Source organism: Nyctereutes procyonoides, unplaced genomic scaffold (assembly GCF_905146905.1).
Source record: "Nyctereutes procyonoides isolate TBG_1078 unplaced genomic scaffold, NYPRO_anot_genome, whole genome shotgun sequence".
In the NCBI taxonomy this organism is placed as follows: Eukaryota; Metazoa; Chordata; class Mammalia; order Carnivora; family Canidae; genus Nyctereutes; species Nyctereutes procyonoides.
In genome coordinates this window covers 48,368,621-48,382,241 of record NW_026575044.1, presented here as the reverse complement: position 1 = coordinate 48,382,241, position 13,621 = coordinate 48,368,621, and the positions used below count along the sequence as shown (strand labels likewise).

Here is a 13,621-nt window from a genome sequence, read left to right as displayed (position 1 = left end):
TCTCATGAATAAATAAATAAAATCTTAAAAAAAAAAAGAATTGTCAAATCAACATGTTGTACACTTCAAACTAATGTAACATTGTATATCAATTATACTTCAATTAAAAAAAGGAGAAAAATGCCTTTCTTACTCTGATTTTTAATAAAGAGAATATTTACCATATAACAGTCGATTTCTTTCATTAGAACTATATAGAGCTAGAAAGAAACTTTTAGATCATCTAGCCAACTAATCTATTTTACACTTCGTATGTAGCATACTGTATTTTTCAAAGACGTCCATGCCATTTTATGCCACACACTCTTTTTATGCTCCTCCATCAGAGGTAGGGACTATGTTCCCTTCACTTAAATCCAGGTGGACCTATGACTTTGGTGGTAGTACTGTAACCTTTAAGGTAAGACCATAAAATACATATTCCTTCAGCTTTCTTTCATAAAGCAGGTATCTTGGGAGCCCTGAGCCAATATGTGAGATATCTCTAGTCTTAAACCAACACACTAGAGAAGTATATAGAGAGACAACTGAGAAAGTGAGAAAGCGAGTGAGTGAGAGAGAATGAGAGTGCTGAAGAATTTTCTTAATTTAGTTAGACTTATCAGTGAGGCACATATAGCTATTTAGATTTCAATTAATTAAAACTAAAATCTAAAAATCTATTTTTTCAACCACAAAAGCGATTATTATTATTATATTTCAAGTGCTCAATAGCCTTATGTGGCTAGTTTCTACTGCACTGGACTGTTTCTACTACAAACTGTTTCTATCATTGTAAAACATTCCAGGGAATAGTGCTGCTTCAGATAACTCCAGTCCTTAGCCTTCAAGCTGCCTTAGTGTTGTGTGGTGAGTTACCCACTGAACCTTGCAGAATGCAAACTTGTGGGCAAAATCAACATTGTTTTCAGCCACTGATTGTTGGGGTGGTTTGTTACATAGCATAGTAAGAGGAGTAAGAGGAAAATAAAGCTCAGGATGTGAAATAATCTGCTGGAGTTTTCAAGACCATAAAATGAGTCAAATGGTGGAACTCATTACATTTTACTTCAATGTCCACTGTTTGTGAATAAATGAACAAGAAAATCCCCAATTCTGGAGCCTATGATATGTTTAACTTCAAACACTCTGCCACTATGCACCAGAATTATTGTCTCTACCACTTCAGAAAAAGATCTGATGATTCCTGGCTCTAAAGGAACAATAGGAACCTAAGAAATGTCAGCATCACCGAATTAATGGTAAAGCTAAAGTCTTAGCTTCTTTCCAATGAATTTACTAGAGTCACCATTTAACAAGTGAAGCTCAATTTTCCAGTTTTTACACTCATTTTTAAGATTTTATTTATTAGACAGAGGGAGAGAGAGAGAACGTGCACAAGTAGGCAAGTGGCAGGCACGGGGAGAAGGAGAAGGAGAAGGAGACTCTGAGCAGAGAGCCTGACAAGGGACACCACCTGAATCAAAGGCAGATGCTCAACTGAATGAGCCACCCAAGTGCCCCTACATGTTTTTAAATTTAAAAACAAAAGAAACAAGCCAAAAACTTTTAAGAGTATTTATCAATATTAACCAAAAGCTATCTTTAAAATATTCCTTTACCAAGCAAGTTATTTTAAGAAAATCCAATTTTAATTATTCAAACTAACAGAAATTACAGATTTGGAGAGTCAAAAATAATTTAGGATTTAAGTGAAATTCCACCTGAACATGAATACAGCAACTGTTGCTATATTTGCAACTTTATTTCTAATAATAAGAAATTACATTGAAACAACGTGGGAAGTGACTCGGCTTCCCCATCAGACCAGAGCACAAAGCTGGGCTTCATGTACAGACTTCAAAATTTTCTGCCAGCATGAGCCTAAGCAAACATGCCATATCAAAACTTTCATGTATAAAATTAGATGATATTTAAAATTACTGTTAATTCTTTCTTTCTTTTTTTTTAAGTAATCTCTACACCAATGCGGGGCTCAAATACACAACCTTGAGATCAAGAGTCTCATGCTCTTCCAACACAGCTAGCCAGGCACCCCTAAAATTGCTAATAGCTGTGTTTCAGAGTTCTTATCTTTAAGATGTATATATTAGAATTGTGATAAAACAATATCAGCAATTTGCCTGAAATTAAAACGTATCTGGGGTGAGCAGCGCAGAGGAACAGAGTTGAAATATGGGTGGTCCGGAATTAATGATTGCTGGAACTGCCCTTCACTATACTCCTCTCTTCTACTTATTCTTAAAGATGTCCACGGTGGAAAAAAAATAAAAACAAACCAACCAACAAACTTCCCTATTTTAATGTTTTGGTTTGAAATGCAGAGTTAGGGTAAAGAGAGCATGAGATGGTGGCAAACTACTAGATAAAGGTCAGGCTTCCTAGGATCTCGACTATTAAATGAGAAGGACCAAAATGTCCAAAATAAATACAAAATGCCTCAACTCTATAAAAATCATTATCACTTCTAATACACACACACAACTGCTCTATGTCAGGCTTATAGCCAAGAGGTAGCTGACTCATACCTTACACTGAATTCTAATGTGTGTAGTTACCAAATTTCTTAGCCAACAGCTAAAAACTAATAAATACAGACACACAAAAGGCGCAAGACTGTTGATGGTCTAACACGATGAGAAAAGAAAACAGCTCTGTAAGATGTGAAGTTCACCACTAATTAACACAACTTTATGGCGTAATAACCAGTATGTTAGGTAGAAACGCCACAGGCTTTGGAGTCAAAGACCTCGTTCTAAAGTCAATCAGTAGCTATATGAACCTGACCAAACTACTTACCCTCCCTTTTTCTTCAGAAAAGTGAGAATGGTAACTAAGCTTATCCTGATGACTGAAAGAGAGAAAATTGTCAAGTATTTTGGAAGAAGATTCTCCACAATCTCAGCCAATTTGCCTGCAACCTTGTGAGAGACCCCGAGCCAGAAGCACCCAGCTCAACTGCTCCTAGACTCTCAACCCTCACACACCACATGACATAAATGTTTACTGCATTAAGTAGCTACATTTGGGATAGCCTGTTGCACAGAATACACAACTGTTACATTATATAAGGGAACAATATGACTATTATCTGATTAGCTAAAAAAATTTTTTTTAAGATTTTATTTATTTATTCATGAGAGACAGAGAGAGAGAAAGGCAGAGACACAGGCAGAGGGAGAAGCAGGCTCCATGCAGGGAGCCCAATGTGGGACTCGATCTTGGATCTCCAGGATCACGCCCTGGGCTAAAGTCGGCGCTAAACCGCTGAGCCACCCAGGCTGCCCTAAAATTTGTTATTATTAGTTTCAGAGGTAGAATTCAGTGATTCATCAGTCTTGTATAACTCCCAGTGCTCATGATATCACATGCCCTCCTTAATGCCCATCACACAGTTACCCCGTACCTCCCACCCCATAGCCTCAAGCAACCCTCACTTTGTTTCCTAAGATTAAGAGTCTCTTATGGTTTATCTCCCTCTCCGGTTTCATCTTGTTTTATTCTTTTCCTCCCTTCCCCTCTGATCCTGTTTTGTTTCTTAAATTCCACATATGAGTGAGATCATATGATAATTGTCTTTCTCAGACTGACTTATTTCACTCAGCATAATATCCTCTAGTTCCATCCACATCGTTAAAGGTGCCCCTTCGCATCACTGCATTTGTATGTATACATTTATACACACTATTTCTATCTTTGGGGTAAATACTTAGTAGTGCAATTGCTGGATCACAGGGAAGCTCTATTTTCAACTTTTTGAGGAACCTCCATACTGTTTTCCACAATAACTGCATCAATTTGCATTCCCACCAACAGTTAAGAGTGTTGCCCCTCTCCCTGCATCCTTAGGATAGCTGTCGTTTCCTGACTTGTTAATTTCAGCCATTCTCACCGGTGTGAGGTGGTATCTCATTGTATACCTAAATATTTTTCTAAATATAGTAACTGAGTTTCTTTGGTTTACAAACTAGATAATAAAAGGAAACCTTTTACTTTATCTCAATGGAGTGCTCATCACTTTGCAGTGGCATATTTATGAAGACGGATATTATTTTCAGCACCAAACTTCTTAAATCTGACATTGCATATCTGCAAGAAAACTATGGAGATAAAAACCCAGACCAGCGTGTTGCAGTTCAGTACCTCAGGAGCTGGCCTACCTAATACTCAGGCATATGTGTGTGTGTGTGTGTGTGTGTGTGTATCCGTACATTCACACACACACACACACACACACACACACCCTTTATATAGGCACTCGATATCTGCTCTACATTTTAATAATAATAAAAAGTACGCTTAGTCCTACCTGAATGAGGCATTTGCTCACATCACTGGCACAAAGTGCTTTGTTACAAGTCAGCGACACAGGGACCCATGTCAGGAACACCAGGACAGCTAGAGTAAGCATAACAACAGCGTGTGACTTCATGTTTCTTCAAAGACGGTCAACTTCCCGGAAGCTAAATAAACAAACAAAAGGAAAAACCAAAAAAACTTTAATTCAAAGGCAAGGGCTAGGTTAAGAACAAACAGAAATGAAAAGCAAAATAAATAAACCAATACTCATTGTTTGTGTTAAAAGACTTTTGAGTGATCATTTAAAGGACATTCTCAATGAATGATTAAATCTTCAAACTACACTTTTTATACAGTAGTGTCTTGTCAGCCAACTTCAAATATAAGTATATAAAATATATGTATGCATATATATATGAATCATCAGGTTCCTGAGGCAAATAACTAGTTACAATACTGCACCACTACTATTCAACTTTGGTTGTAGGCCTATTATTCAACTTTAAACTCCTATTTAAAACTATCAATATTGAGGGATGCCTGGGTGGCTCAGCAGTTTAGTGCAGTCTTTGGCCCAGGGTGTGATCTTGGAGACCCAGGATCCAGTCCCATATCGGGCTCCCTGCATGGAGCCTGCTTCTCCCTCTGCCTGTGTCTCTGCCTTTTTCTCTCTGTGTCTCTCACAAATAAATAAAATTTTAAAAAATAAAACTATTAATATTGAATCATAATTTAAAACATCTCACAAAATTTAAAAATGCAAATTAGTCTAATGATTATAACTATCTCATTTTATCTCCTAATATAACTAGGCAGGATGAAGCAGCTTAGGGAAAGGAGTGGGCAGTCATTCCTTAACCCAAGAAATAACAAAGGGAATAGTAAATTGGGGATCCCTGGGTGGCTCCCCAATTGTGGTTTAGCGCCTGCCTTTGGCCCAGGGTGCGATCCTGGAGTCCCAGGATCGAGTCCCCTGTGGGGCTCCTGGCATGGCGCCTGCTTCTCCCTCTGCCTGTGTCTCTACCTCTCTCTCTCTCTCTATGTCTATCATAAATAATAAATAAATTTTTTTTAAAAAAAGGGAATAGTAAATTATTAATTGTATTACGAACTCTTGCGTAATTTATTGAAATGTGAAGATATTCTTCGAATTCTATACCTTAGGTACCATGGATTCCTCAATGTTTGTTTTTAAAGCTCTTATTTATTCATTCATGACACACACACACACAGAGAGAGAGAGAGAGAGAGAGGCAGAGACACAGGCAGAGGGAGAAGCAGGCTCCATGCATCGGGAGCCCGACGTGGGATTCGATCCCGGGATCCGGGATCACGCCCTGGGCCAAAGGTGGCACTAAACCACTGAGCCACCTGGGCTGCCCTATTTTCTTTTCTTTTTTTTTTTTTTTTGTAAGATTTTATTTATTTATTCACGAGAGAGACACACACACACACACACAGAGGCAGAGACACAGGCAGAGGGAGAAGCAGGCTCCGCGCAGGGAGCCCGACGCGGGACTCGATCCCGGGACCCGGGATCACGCCCTGGGCCAAAGGCTGACGCTCAACTGCTGAGCCACCCGGGCGTCCGTCAGTGTTGGTTATTAAGAAGATAGTATATTAATTAGTACACTTTGAAAAAAAGATCAGCACAAATCCTGATAGTTGGTTAAACAGCCTACATGGTTATTTAAGCTTTTTAAAAAGATGTAACGTCTTCAAACGTGGTTTAGAAATACGTAGCAAACCCTCTCCAAAATAGAATCAAGTAAAATAAATGACTACCAGTGTTAGATACATAAAAAGTGAGTTTATACGGCTTTTATGATTACGTAAACTTTGATTCTAAGTATTCTAAAGCACAATAAAGCAAACGCGATACGAAGGCGAAAAGGATACAGGGCTTTGCACCCGGTATGACTCAATTTCGAAAGAGCAAGCCCCGGTGACTGCTACGAGGCCCATAAAGTATTAGTAAAGACCGTTAGGAACCCAGTTTTCTAATTTATTATTTAACTGCACCTAGCAAGTCGGATGATTTCTGGTGCACATTCGTGGAGGCCAAAGAAGGTATTTGAAAAGTGATTTTCTTTTTCCAGAACTAGTTTCCATCCTACACTCACTAAAAATGGGATATTTTTTTCGTCTCTTACGGTAGTCTTCACCCTACTCCCAAAACCCTGCTGGAAAACGTACTCAGGTAAATAATGGCATTTAGAGAGCGACCGGCAGAAGTACGGAAGGGCCTCCCCTCCCCGCGGCTGAGACGCGACACCGCACCGGAACTGCCTAGGCTCGGCGACCCGCGGGCGGTCCCCGGCGGCTCTGACAGCAGCCTCCGTGCGGCGCGACCAGGCGGGGGCCCCGCGGCTCCGCCGCCGCCCCCCGCGCCGCGCCCGCGCCCACCCCCCGCCCCGCGGCGGCCCCCAGCTTTGTCCCGCGCGTAGGCGGGGCCCAGGCCGCGCGGGGGCCGCTCCGCCCCTCCCACCTCCCGAGCCCGCCGCTCCGGGCCCCGGCCCCGCCCGGCCTCCGACGCTGCCCGCCTGCGCCCGCTCACCGTGCGCCGCGGCGCCGCGAGGCCGCCTGGCCCTCGTTCCCCCGCAGGTCGGCCGAGCCCGGGGCGCGCCGCGGGGCCGTGCGACGGAGGGAGGCAGGCCGCGCCTCCAGGCCTCCGCGCCGTCCCCCGGCGCAGCGCCCCAACCCCCGGCACTTAAAGGGACAGGCCCGCCGCCGCCCTCCCCTGTGCCGCGGCCCTCCGCCCGTCTTCAGCTCCCCGCACCCGCCAGCTCCCGCCAGCTCCCGCCAGCTCCCGCCAGCTCCCGCCAGCTCCCACCAGGAGGCGTCTCTCACTCCCGGGGCGCCCCTGTCAGCGCACGCCCCGGCCCCGCCCGCCAGGCCCGGCGCCCCGCCTCTACTCCGACCCCGGCCCCGCCCGCCAGACCCGGAGCCCCGCCTCCCCTCCGGCCCCGCCCACCTCCCCGCCCACCAGGTCCTGCGCCCCGCCTCCACTCCGGACCCGCCCACCGCCCCGCCCACCAGGCCCGCACCCGCCTCCATCCGGCCCGCCCACCAGGCCCTGCGCCCCGCCTCCACTCCGGACCGCCACCGCCCGCTCCATCCGGCCCCGCCCACCGCCCGCCCACCAGGCCCTGCGCCCCGCCTCCACTCCGGACCCGCCCACCGCCCCGCCCATCAGGCCCTGCGCCCCGCCTCCATCCCGGCCCCGCCCACCGCCCCGCCCACCAGGCCCTGCACCCCCCCTCCACTCCGGACCCGCCCACCGCCCGCCCACCGCCCCGCCCACCAGGCCCTGCGCCCCGCCTCCAGCCGGACCCGGCCCCGCCCTCCATGCCCGGCGCCCCGCCTCCACTCCGGCCCTGGCCCCGCCCTCCAGGCCCACCGCCCCGTCTTCACTGCGGTCCCGGCCCCGCGATGGCCCCGCCCCCGGCTTCGGCCCCGCCCCGCCCTCCGGTCACGCCCCACCGAGGCCACTCTCCGGCCCCGGGCACCACGCGCGCTGTGCCGCCGCTCTTTTCCCGCCCGGTCTCGGCTTTTCTTGTCGGCCTGCGCGGGGCTGCGGCCGACCTTGTCCGAGGCCTGTTCTCTGCACTTAGCATGTGCTGCTCCCGGAGCCGAGAGTGGGACGTGCCCGAGCGCAGAGACTCCGCTCGGCAACCCCGGAGGCAGCCGGATCTGTCCCGTCCTGGATTTGTTACAAGTGCAGCAGGTCTCTGGGTTCAGACCCTCCTGGGCAGAGCCTTCGTGCCGCAGTCCGCTAAACTGGCTGCGCCCCTCGTGAGAGCCCGGCGCCGTGCGGGCGCGGCTGGAGGAGCGGGGCGCCCGCCGGGCTGGTGCTGGTCCCCGAGGAGGCCCGGGCTCGGGACGTGCACAGCTGGCTCCAGGCACCACGCCGTCTGGAGGACCGCCCCCCCCCCCCCCCCCCCCCCCCCCCGGCATGTGTGACGCAGCACGCTTTTCGGCCTGTGCTTCACAAAAATAGGTAACGCCGATAAGGGCCCTTGAGAATTGCGCTCAGTTCTTACCCGCACCCCTGGGAATTTGCATTTTTAAGAGATTTCAGCGTGCTTAAGGTGCAGCCCATCTTGCGAGATGATCCACGAAGTATTTTCCCCTTGGAAATGGTGATCTAGTGATAAACTAGTAATCTTAAATGCCTCACATTCCCCTTTGTTGCTGGGCAGAAAACAGAAAAGATGGAAAGAGGTGATTAGCTGAGGGCGGATTACATTGTCCATTTTTTTTTACAATAAGTAAACATGCATGTTAAAAATCATCCCTGAAAACTATCTTAAAGACATAAAGAGTGTACACAAACTTAAGGATTTTGTTCTTTGGCATTGCTTACTGGTTAGATGAATTACGATACCCCAGTGCAATGAATTAAATCAGCTATTAAAACATGATGAAAACATGTGACGTTCTCACATTTTTGGTCTCAGGACCCCTTTACACTCTTGAAAAGTACTAAGGACACCAAAGAGTTTTTATATGTGCAGTATCTATCAAAATTTTTGAAGTTTAAACTGAGAAATTTAATGGGGCACCTAGGAGATCCTTATTCAGTAGGTCTGAGACAGAACCCAGAAACCTGCGTTTTTAAGAAGTCCATGACGGGACAGATACAGCCCTCGGGGTTGCCGTGGGGAGTCACCGAGCTCGGGCACGTCCCGTTCTTGGCCCCGTGAAGAGCACCACTTACGCCTCCCACTCTTGTTCCAGCCCAGGTCCTGATCTCTGGGCGGTAAGATCAAGCCCCACGTGGGGCTCTGCACTCGGCACCAAGTCAGCTTGAGATTCTTTCCCTCTCCCTCTTCTTTCCCCTCTACTCCTCCCCTCCACTCCTTCACACGCCTGCTCTCTCCCTTAAATAAACAAAATCTTTTTTTTTTTTAAAGAGAAATTTAAGAAATATTTATTCATTGTTTCACTTAAAAATAATGGACTATTGTATGGTAACATGAACAACATTGTATGAAAAATAAGTACATATTGCAAAACAAAGAAATAGAAAAATGGCATTATTTTACATTTGTGCTCTTAAATGTCAAAGTTAATAGAAGGCAGCTGGATTTTTCTATTGGCTTCTGCATTTAAAATGTTGCAATATCATGTATTATGTAGCCTCTAGTAAACTACTCTAAACTTGTGACAGGAGAATTAAAAAGTAAAATAATGTATTAGAATTTAAATAAAAAGAGTTTGGAGTTCATGAACCCCCTGCAAAGGTCTTGGGATTTCCAGGGTCCCCAGATTACACTTTGAGAACTAGTATTGCAGATGAATATTGTTGGTGTGGAAAAATATTCATGATACCTCAACATTTACAAGTAGTGTATATATTTTTAGAATGGTTAATATTAAAAATTGTGTATAGTTATTTTTCCAGTGGAGAAAACTATTCTGTCTCCCAAGGGGCCAGCACTTCAGAGGTTAGGGATTCTGGTTTGGAACCCACAGACAGTCCCATTCTCAGCATCTCTCTACTTGGCTGACTCAACCAAATTAACTGATCTGGTTTTACAGATTTGAAATAAAGTGAGTCACAGCTTATCAGCCTCCCAGCCTGCTCCTGTGGGAGGGTGGATCTGGGGATAGAAGGCTCATTTGAGGAGAAACCTCTTTTCCCCATCACTGCCTTTCTCTTCCATCCTTCCTCCTTGTTCTGTTATGCCTCTACTGCAAAGCTATCTAAAAAATGAAAGAGGGCAGCCCGGGTAGCTCAGCGGTTTAGCACTGCCTTCAGCCCAGGGCCTGGGGGCCTGGGATCGAGTCCCTCGAGTCCCTCGTGGGGACCCCTGCATGGAGCCTGCTTCTCCCTCTGCCTGTGTCTCTGTCTCTCTCTCTCTCTCTCTCTCTCTGTGTGTGTGTGTCTCTCATTAATAAATAAATAAAAACCTTAAAAAAATACTATTAGAAATTGGGTTTTTAGGTGCCTGGGTGGATCACTGGGTTAAGCGTAGTTAAGCATTGGACTCTTGATTTCTGCTCGGGTCATGATTTCAGGGGTTGTAAGATTGGGACCCTCTCCAGCTCTGCGCTCAGCACAGAGTCTGCTAGAAATTCTCTTTCTCCCTCTCCCTGTGACCCTGCCCTCCTCATGTGTGCACATGCCTGCACTCTCTAAATAAATTAATAAATAAAATCTTAAAAAAATTATAAATAGGGCAAGCCTGTTGGGACTCCTCTCACCCCTGAGAGCTTTCTCTGTATCTTTATTTAATAAACTTCTGTCTCTTTACTCAAAATAAATAAATAAATAAATAAATAAATAAATAAATAAATAAATAAAATAATAAATAAAAATAAAGTCCTTTGTCATTCCCTCTGTTATGAATGGTTGTTGACCCACCAGGCAAAAGTAAGAATATTCCTTGGCTTGGGAGTGAGGGAGTAGTGGGTGGGGGGTTGCCCAGGCCCAGCAGACCACTGGGGAAGCCTGCAGATCCCCCCTGCTAGGAGAAGATGTTATTTCAGAAGAGATTTGCAAAGGGTTATCTATCAAGGACTATTGAAATATTTACAAAGCAATCTCAAAAGCCCTTAAGGCTTCCCCAAATTCAATGTTTACATGTGGGTTGCCTACCACATTAGGTCCAAACTCTGTACTTTTTTATTTAAAATATTTATTAATTCATTTTCATTTACCTTTTGTCCCCATCTGATCACAGAAATAGCACATGCCTAGCTGGGGACAATTTTTAAATTACGGAAATTCATAATGATTACTCCTTACCATATTAGCTTGCAGCGACTGCTCCTAGTTTCATGTATATTTCTTCTTTTTTTAGTCATATACACTAACATATGTTTGCAAAAAATGAAATTTGGTTAAGAATACTTCACTATAACTTGCTATTTTCCACTTAGCATATCTAGAACATCTTTTCCTGACAGTATACGCAGATCTTTTTTGATGTCACACAGATCCTCTCCATAAAGCCAAGCTGGTCTATTTTCACACTTCATACTTTTCCAATCTTGTATTTCTGCACATTCTTTTTGCTCAGGACAGGATTCCTACTTTTTTTCTAGCTACATATATCCTACCCACTCTTGCAAGCCTGTTCAGGGCAGCCCGGTGGTTCAGTGGTTTGGCGCTGCCTTCAGCCCAGGGCGTGATCCTGGAGACCCGAGATCAGGTCCCACGTCGGGCTCCCTGCATGGAGCCTGCTTCTCCCTCTCCCTCTGCCTGTGTCTCTGCTCTCTCTCTCCTCTCTCTCTCTCTCTCTCTTCTTCATGAATAAATAAATAAAATCTTTAAGAAAAAAAAAAAGAAAGCCTGTTCAAATATCAACCTATTCAGATATCAAAAGTCATCTTCCATGACTCAACACAGTGCCTGGCACATAGTAAAGTGAATGAATTGATTAAATGAATGACTTCCCTGGCTAAAGTCCCCCATAGCCTCTGAGCTCCTAAAGCATTTATTCGCACTGACATTTCACTATTAATGTATATATGTTTTGTTTCCTCAACTAATTTTAGAAGCTTCTTAAGCACAGAAATCATGTTATTAATGTCTCATTTTGCTATGTGCAGGGATTCTCAGGTTCTTGAAAGATCTACAAAAACTAGGATGGATGGTTTCACCTGTATTAGCCAAAATGACAACAGTAAAGAAGATGTGGAAACAATTCATGAAAAAGGCTGCATGGAGTCAAGAGCTTAATAGTTACTTTAAGAAACTAGGAAAAGAAGAGGCATCTGGGTGGCTTGGTCAGTTAAGTGACTGACTCTAGGTTTTGGATCAGGTCCTGATCTCCTGGGTCTCTTGAGCTACAGTTGCCCCGAAACAGTGGGGAGTGGGGGTCTGCTTGAGATTCCCTCTCCCTTTCCCTCCATTCCTGCATGTGCCTACATGCACTATTTTTCTCAAATAAATAAATCCTTAAGAAAAGAAGGAAAGGAGGAAGGAAGGAAGGAAGGAAGGAAGGAAGGAAGGAAGGAAGGAAAGGAAAGGAAAAAGCAGAGATCACTGGTGCTTGGAATAATCAGAAAGAAAAAAAAAGGGAATAATCAGAAAGACTTCCTGGAGGCTTATGCCTGATCTGAAAGGAGTTCAATCTTAAAGGGGCAGAGAAGGAGACTTTGAGGGGTGGAGGTAAAGGGAAGTGAGTGAGTGGAGGGGGGCTGGCTGGGAGGAGGAATGTCCTGGCAGCAGACAGCCCAAGACAGCCTTGGTCCTCAGAGCCGCACCACCTGATGAGACAGGAGCACCAAGTACCCAGGAACTTAACGCCGTGTGTGTTAAAACTCACGTAAGATAAAATTTACCATTCTAAACACTTAAAAAGTGTACAGTTTGGTGGCACATAGCATAGTCACAATGTTAAGCAACTATCAACACTATCAAATTCCAGGAGGTTTCTCGTACTCCAAAAGGAAACTCAATACCCATTAAGCAATCACACCACACACACCCCATGCCCCCACCTTGGCAATCACTAGTCTATTTTATGCCTCTATGGGTTTGTCTCTTCTGGACATTTCAGATAAATGGAGTCAGTATCTGGCCTTTTATTTTTTTATTTTATTAAGATTTTATTTATTCATGAGAGCCAGAGAGAGAGAGAGAGAGGCACAGAGACACAGGCAGAGGGAGAAGCAAGCTCCATGTAGGGAGCCCGATGTGGGACTCAATCCCGGGACTCCAGGATCACGCCCTGGGCTGAAGGCAGATGCTAAACCACTGAGCCACCCAGGGATCCCAGTATGTGGCCTTTTTTTACCCGGCTTCTACACTTAGCATAATGTTTTCTTCTTTTTTAAGATTTTATTTATTTATTTGAGAGAGAAAGAGTGCATGAGCAGGAGGAGGGGCAGTAGGAGAAGCAGGCTCCCCACTGAGCAGGGAACTTAACATGGGGCTCCAACCCAGAACCCTGAGATCAAGACCAGAGCTGAAGGCAGATGCTCAACCACTGAGCCACCTAGGTGTCCCAGCATAATGTTTTCAAGGTTCATCCATGTTGTAGCAGATAAAACTTCATTCCTTGTTGTGACTGAATACTACTTTATTGTATGATATACCGCATTTTGTTTATTCAGTTATTAGTTGATGGATAATGGAGTTGTTTCTACTTTTGGCTATTGTGAATAGTATTGCTATGAGCATTCATGTACAAATTTCTTTTTGCACATTTTTTTTTTGGTCTTTTAGAGAGAGAGAGAGAGAGAGAGCTAGTGCGTGTGAGTTAGGGGGTAGAGAAGAGCAGAGGGAGAAGGAGAGGGAATCCAAGCAGGTTGTAGTGCAGAGCTCAGCGCACAGTTCAATCTCATGACCCTGAGATAGTGACCTGAG

The 13,621-nt window shown here is 45.1% G+C and overlaps 1 protein-coding gene across 1 annotated transcript in view; it reads right to left on the bottom strand.

Moving 5' to 3' along the window:
* TWSG1 (twisted gastrulation BMP signaling modulator 1) overlaps positions 1-7,086 on the bottom strand; it is a 60,366-nt gene extending 53,280 nt beyond the window's left edge. Inside the window, exons 1-2 of the mRNA XM_055324537.1 lie at positions 6,857-7,086; positions 4,310-4,463 (exon numbers count right to left, since the gene is read on the bottom strand). Coding sequence (XP_055180512.1) covers positions 4,310-4,432 — 123 coding nt within the window. The 5' untranslated portion in view covers positions 4,433-4,463; positions 6,857-7,086. The remainder of the gene's footprint in view (positions 1-4,309; positions 4,464-6,856) is intronic.
* Between the last annotated feature and the right edge of the window lie 6,535 nt (positions 7,087-13,621).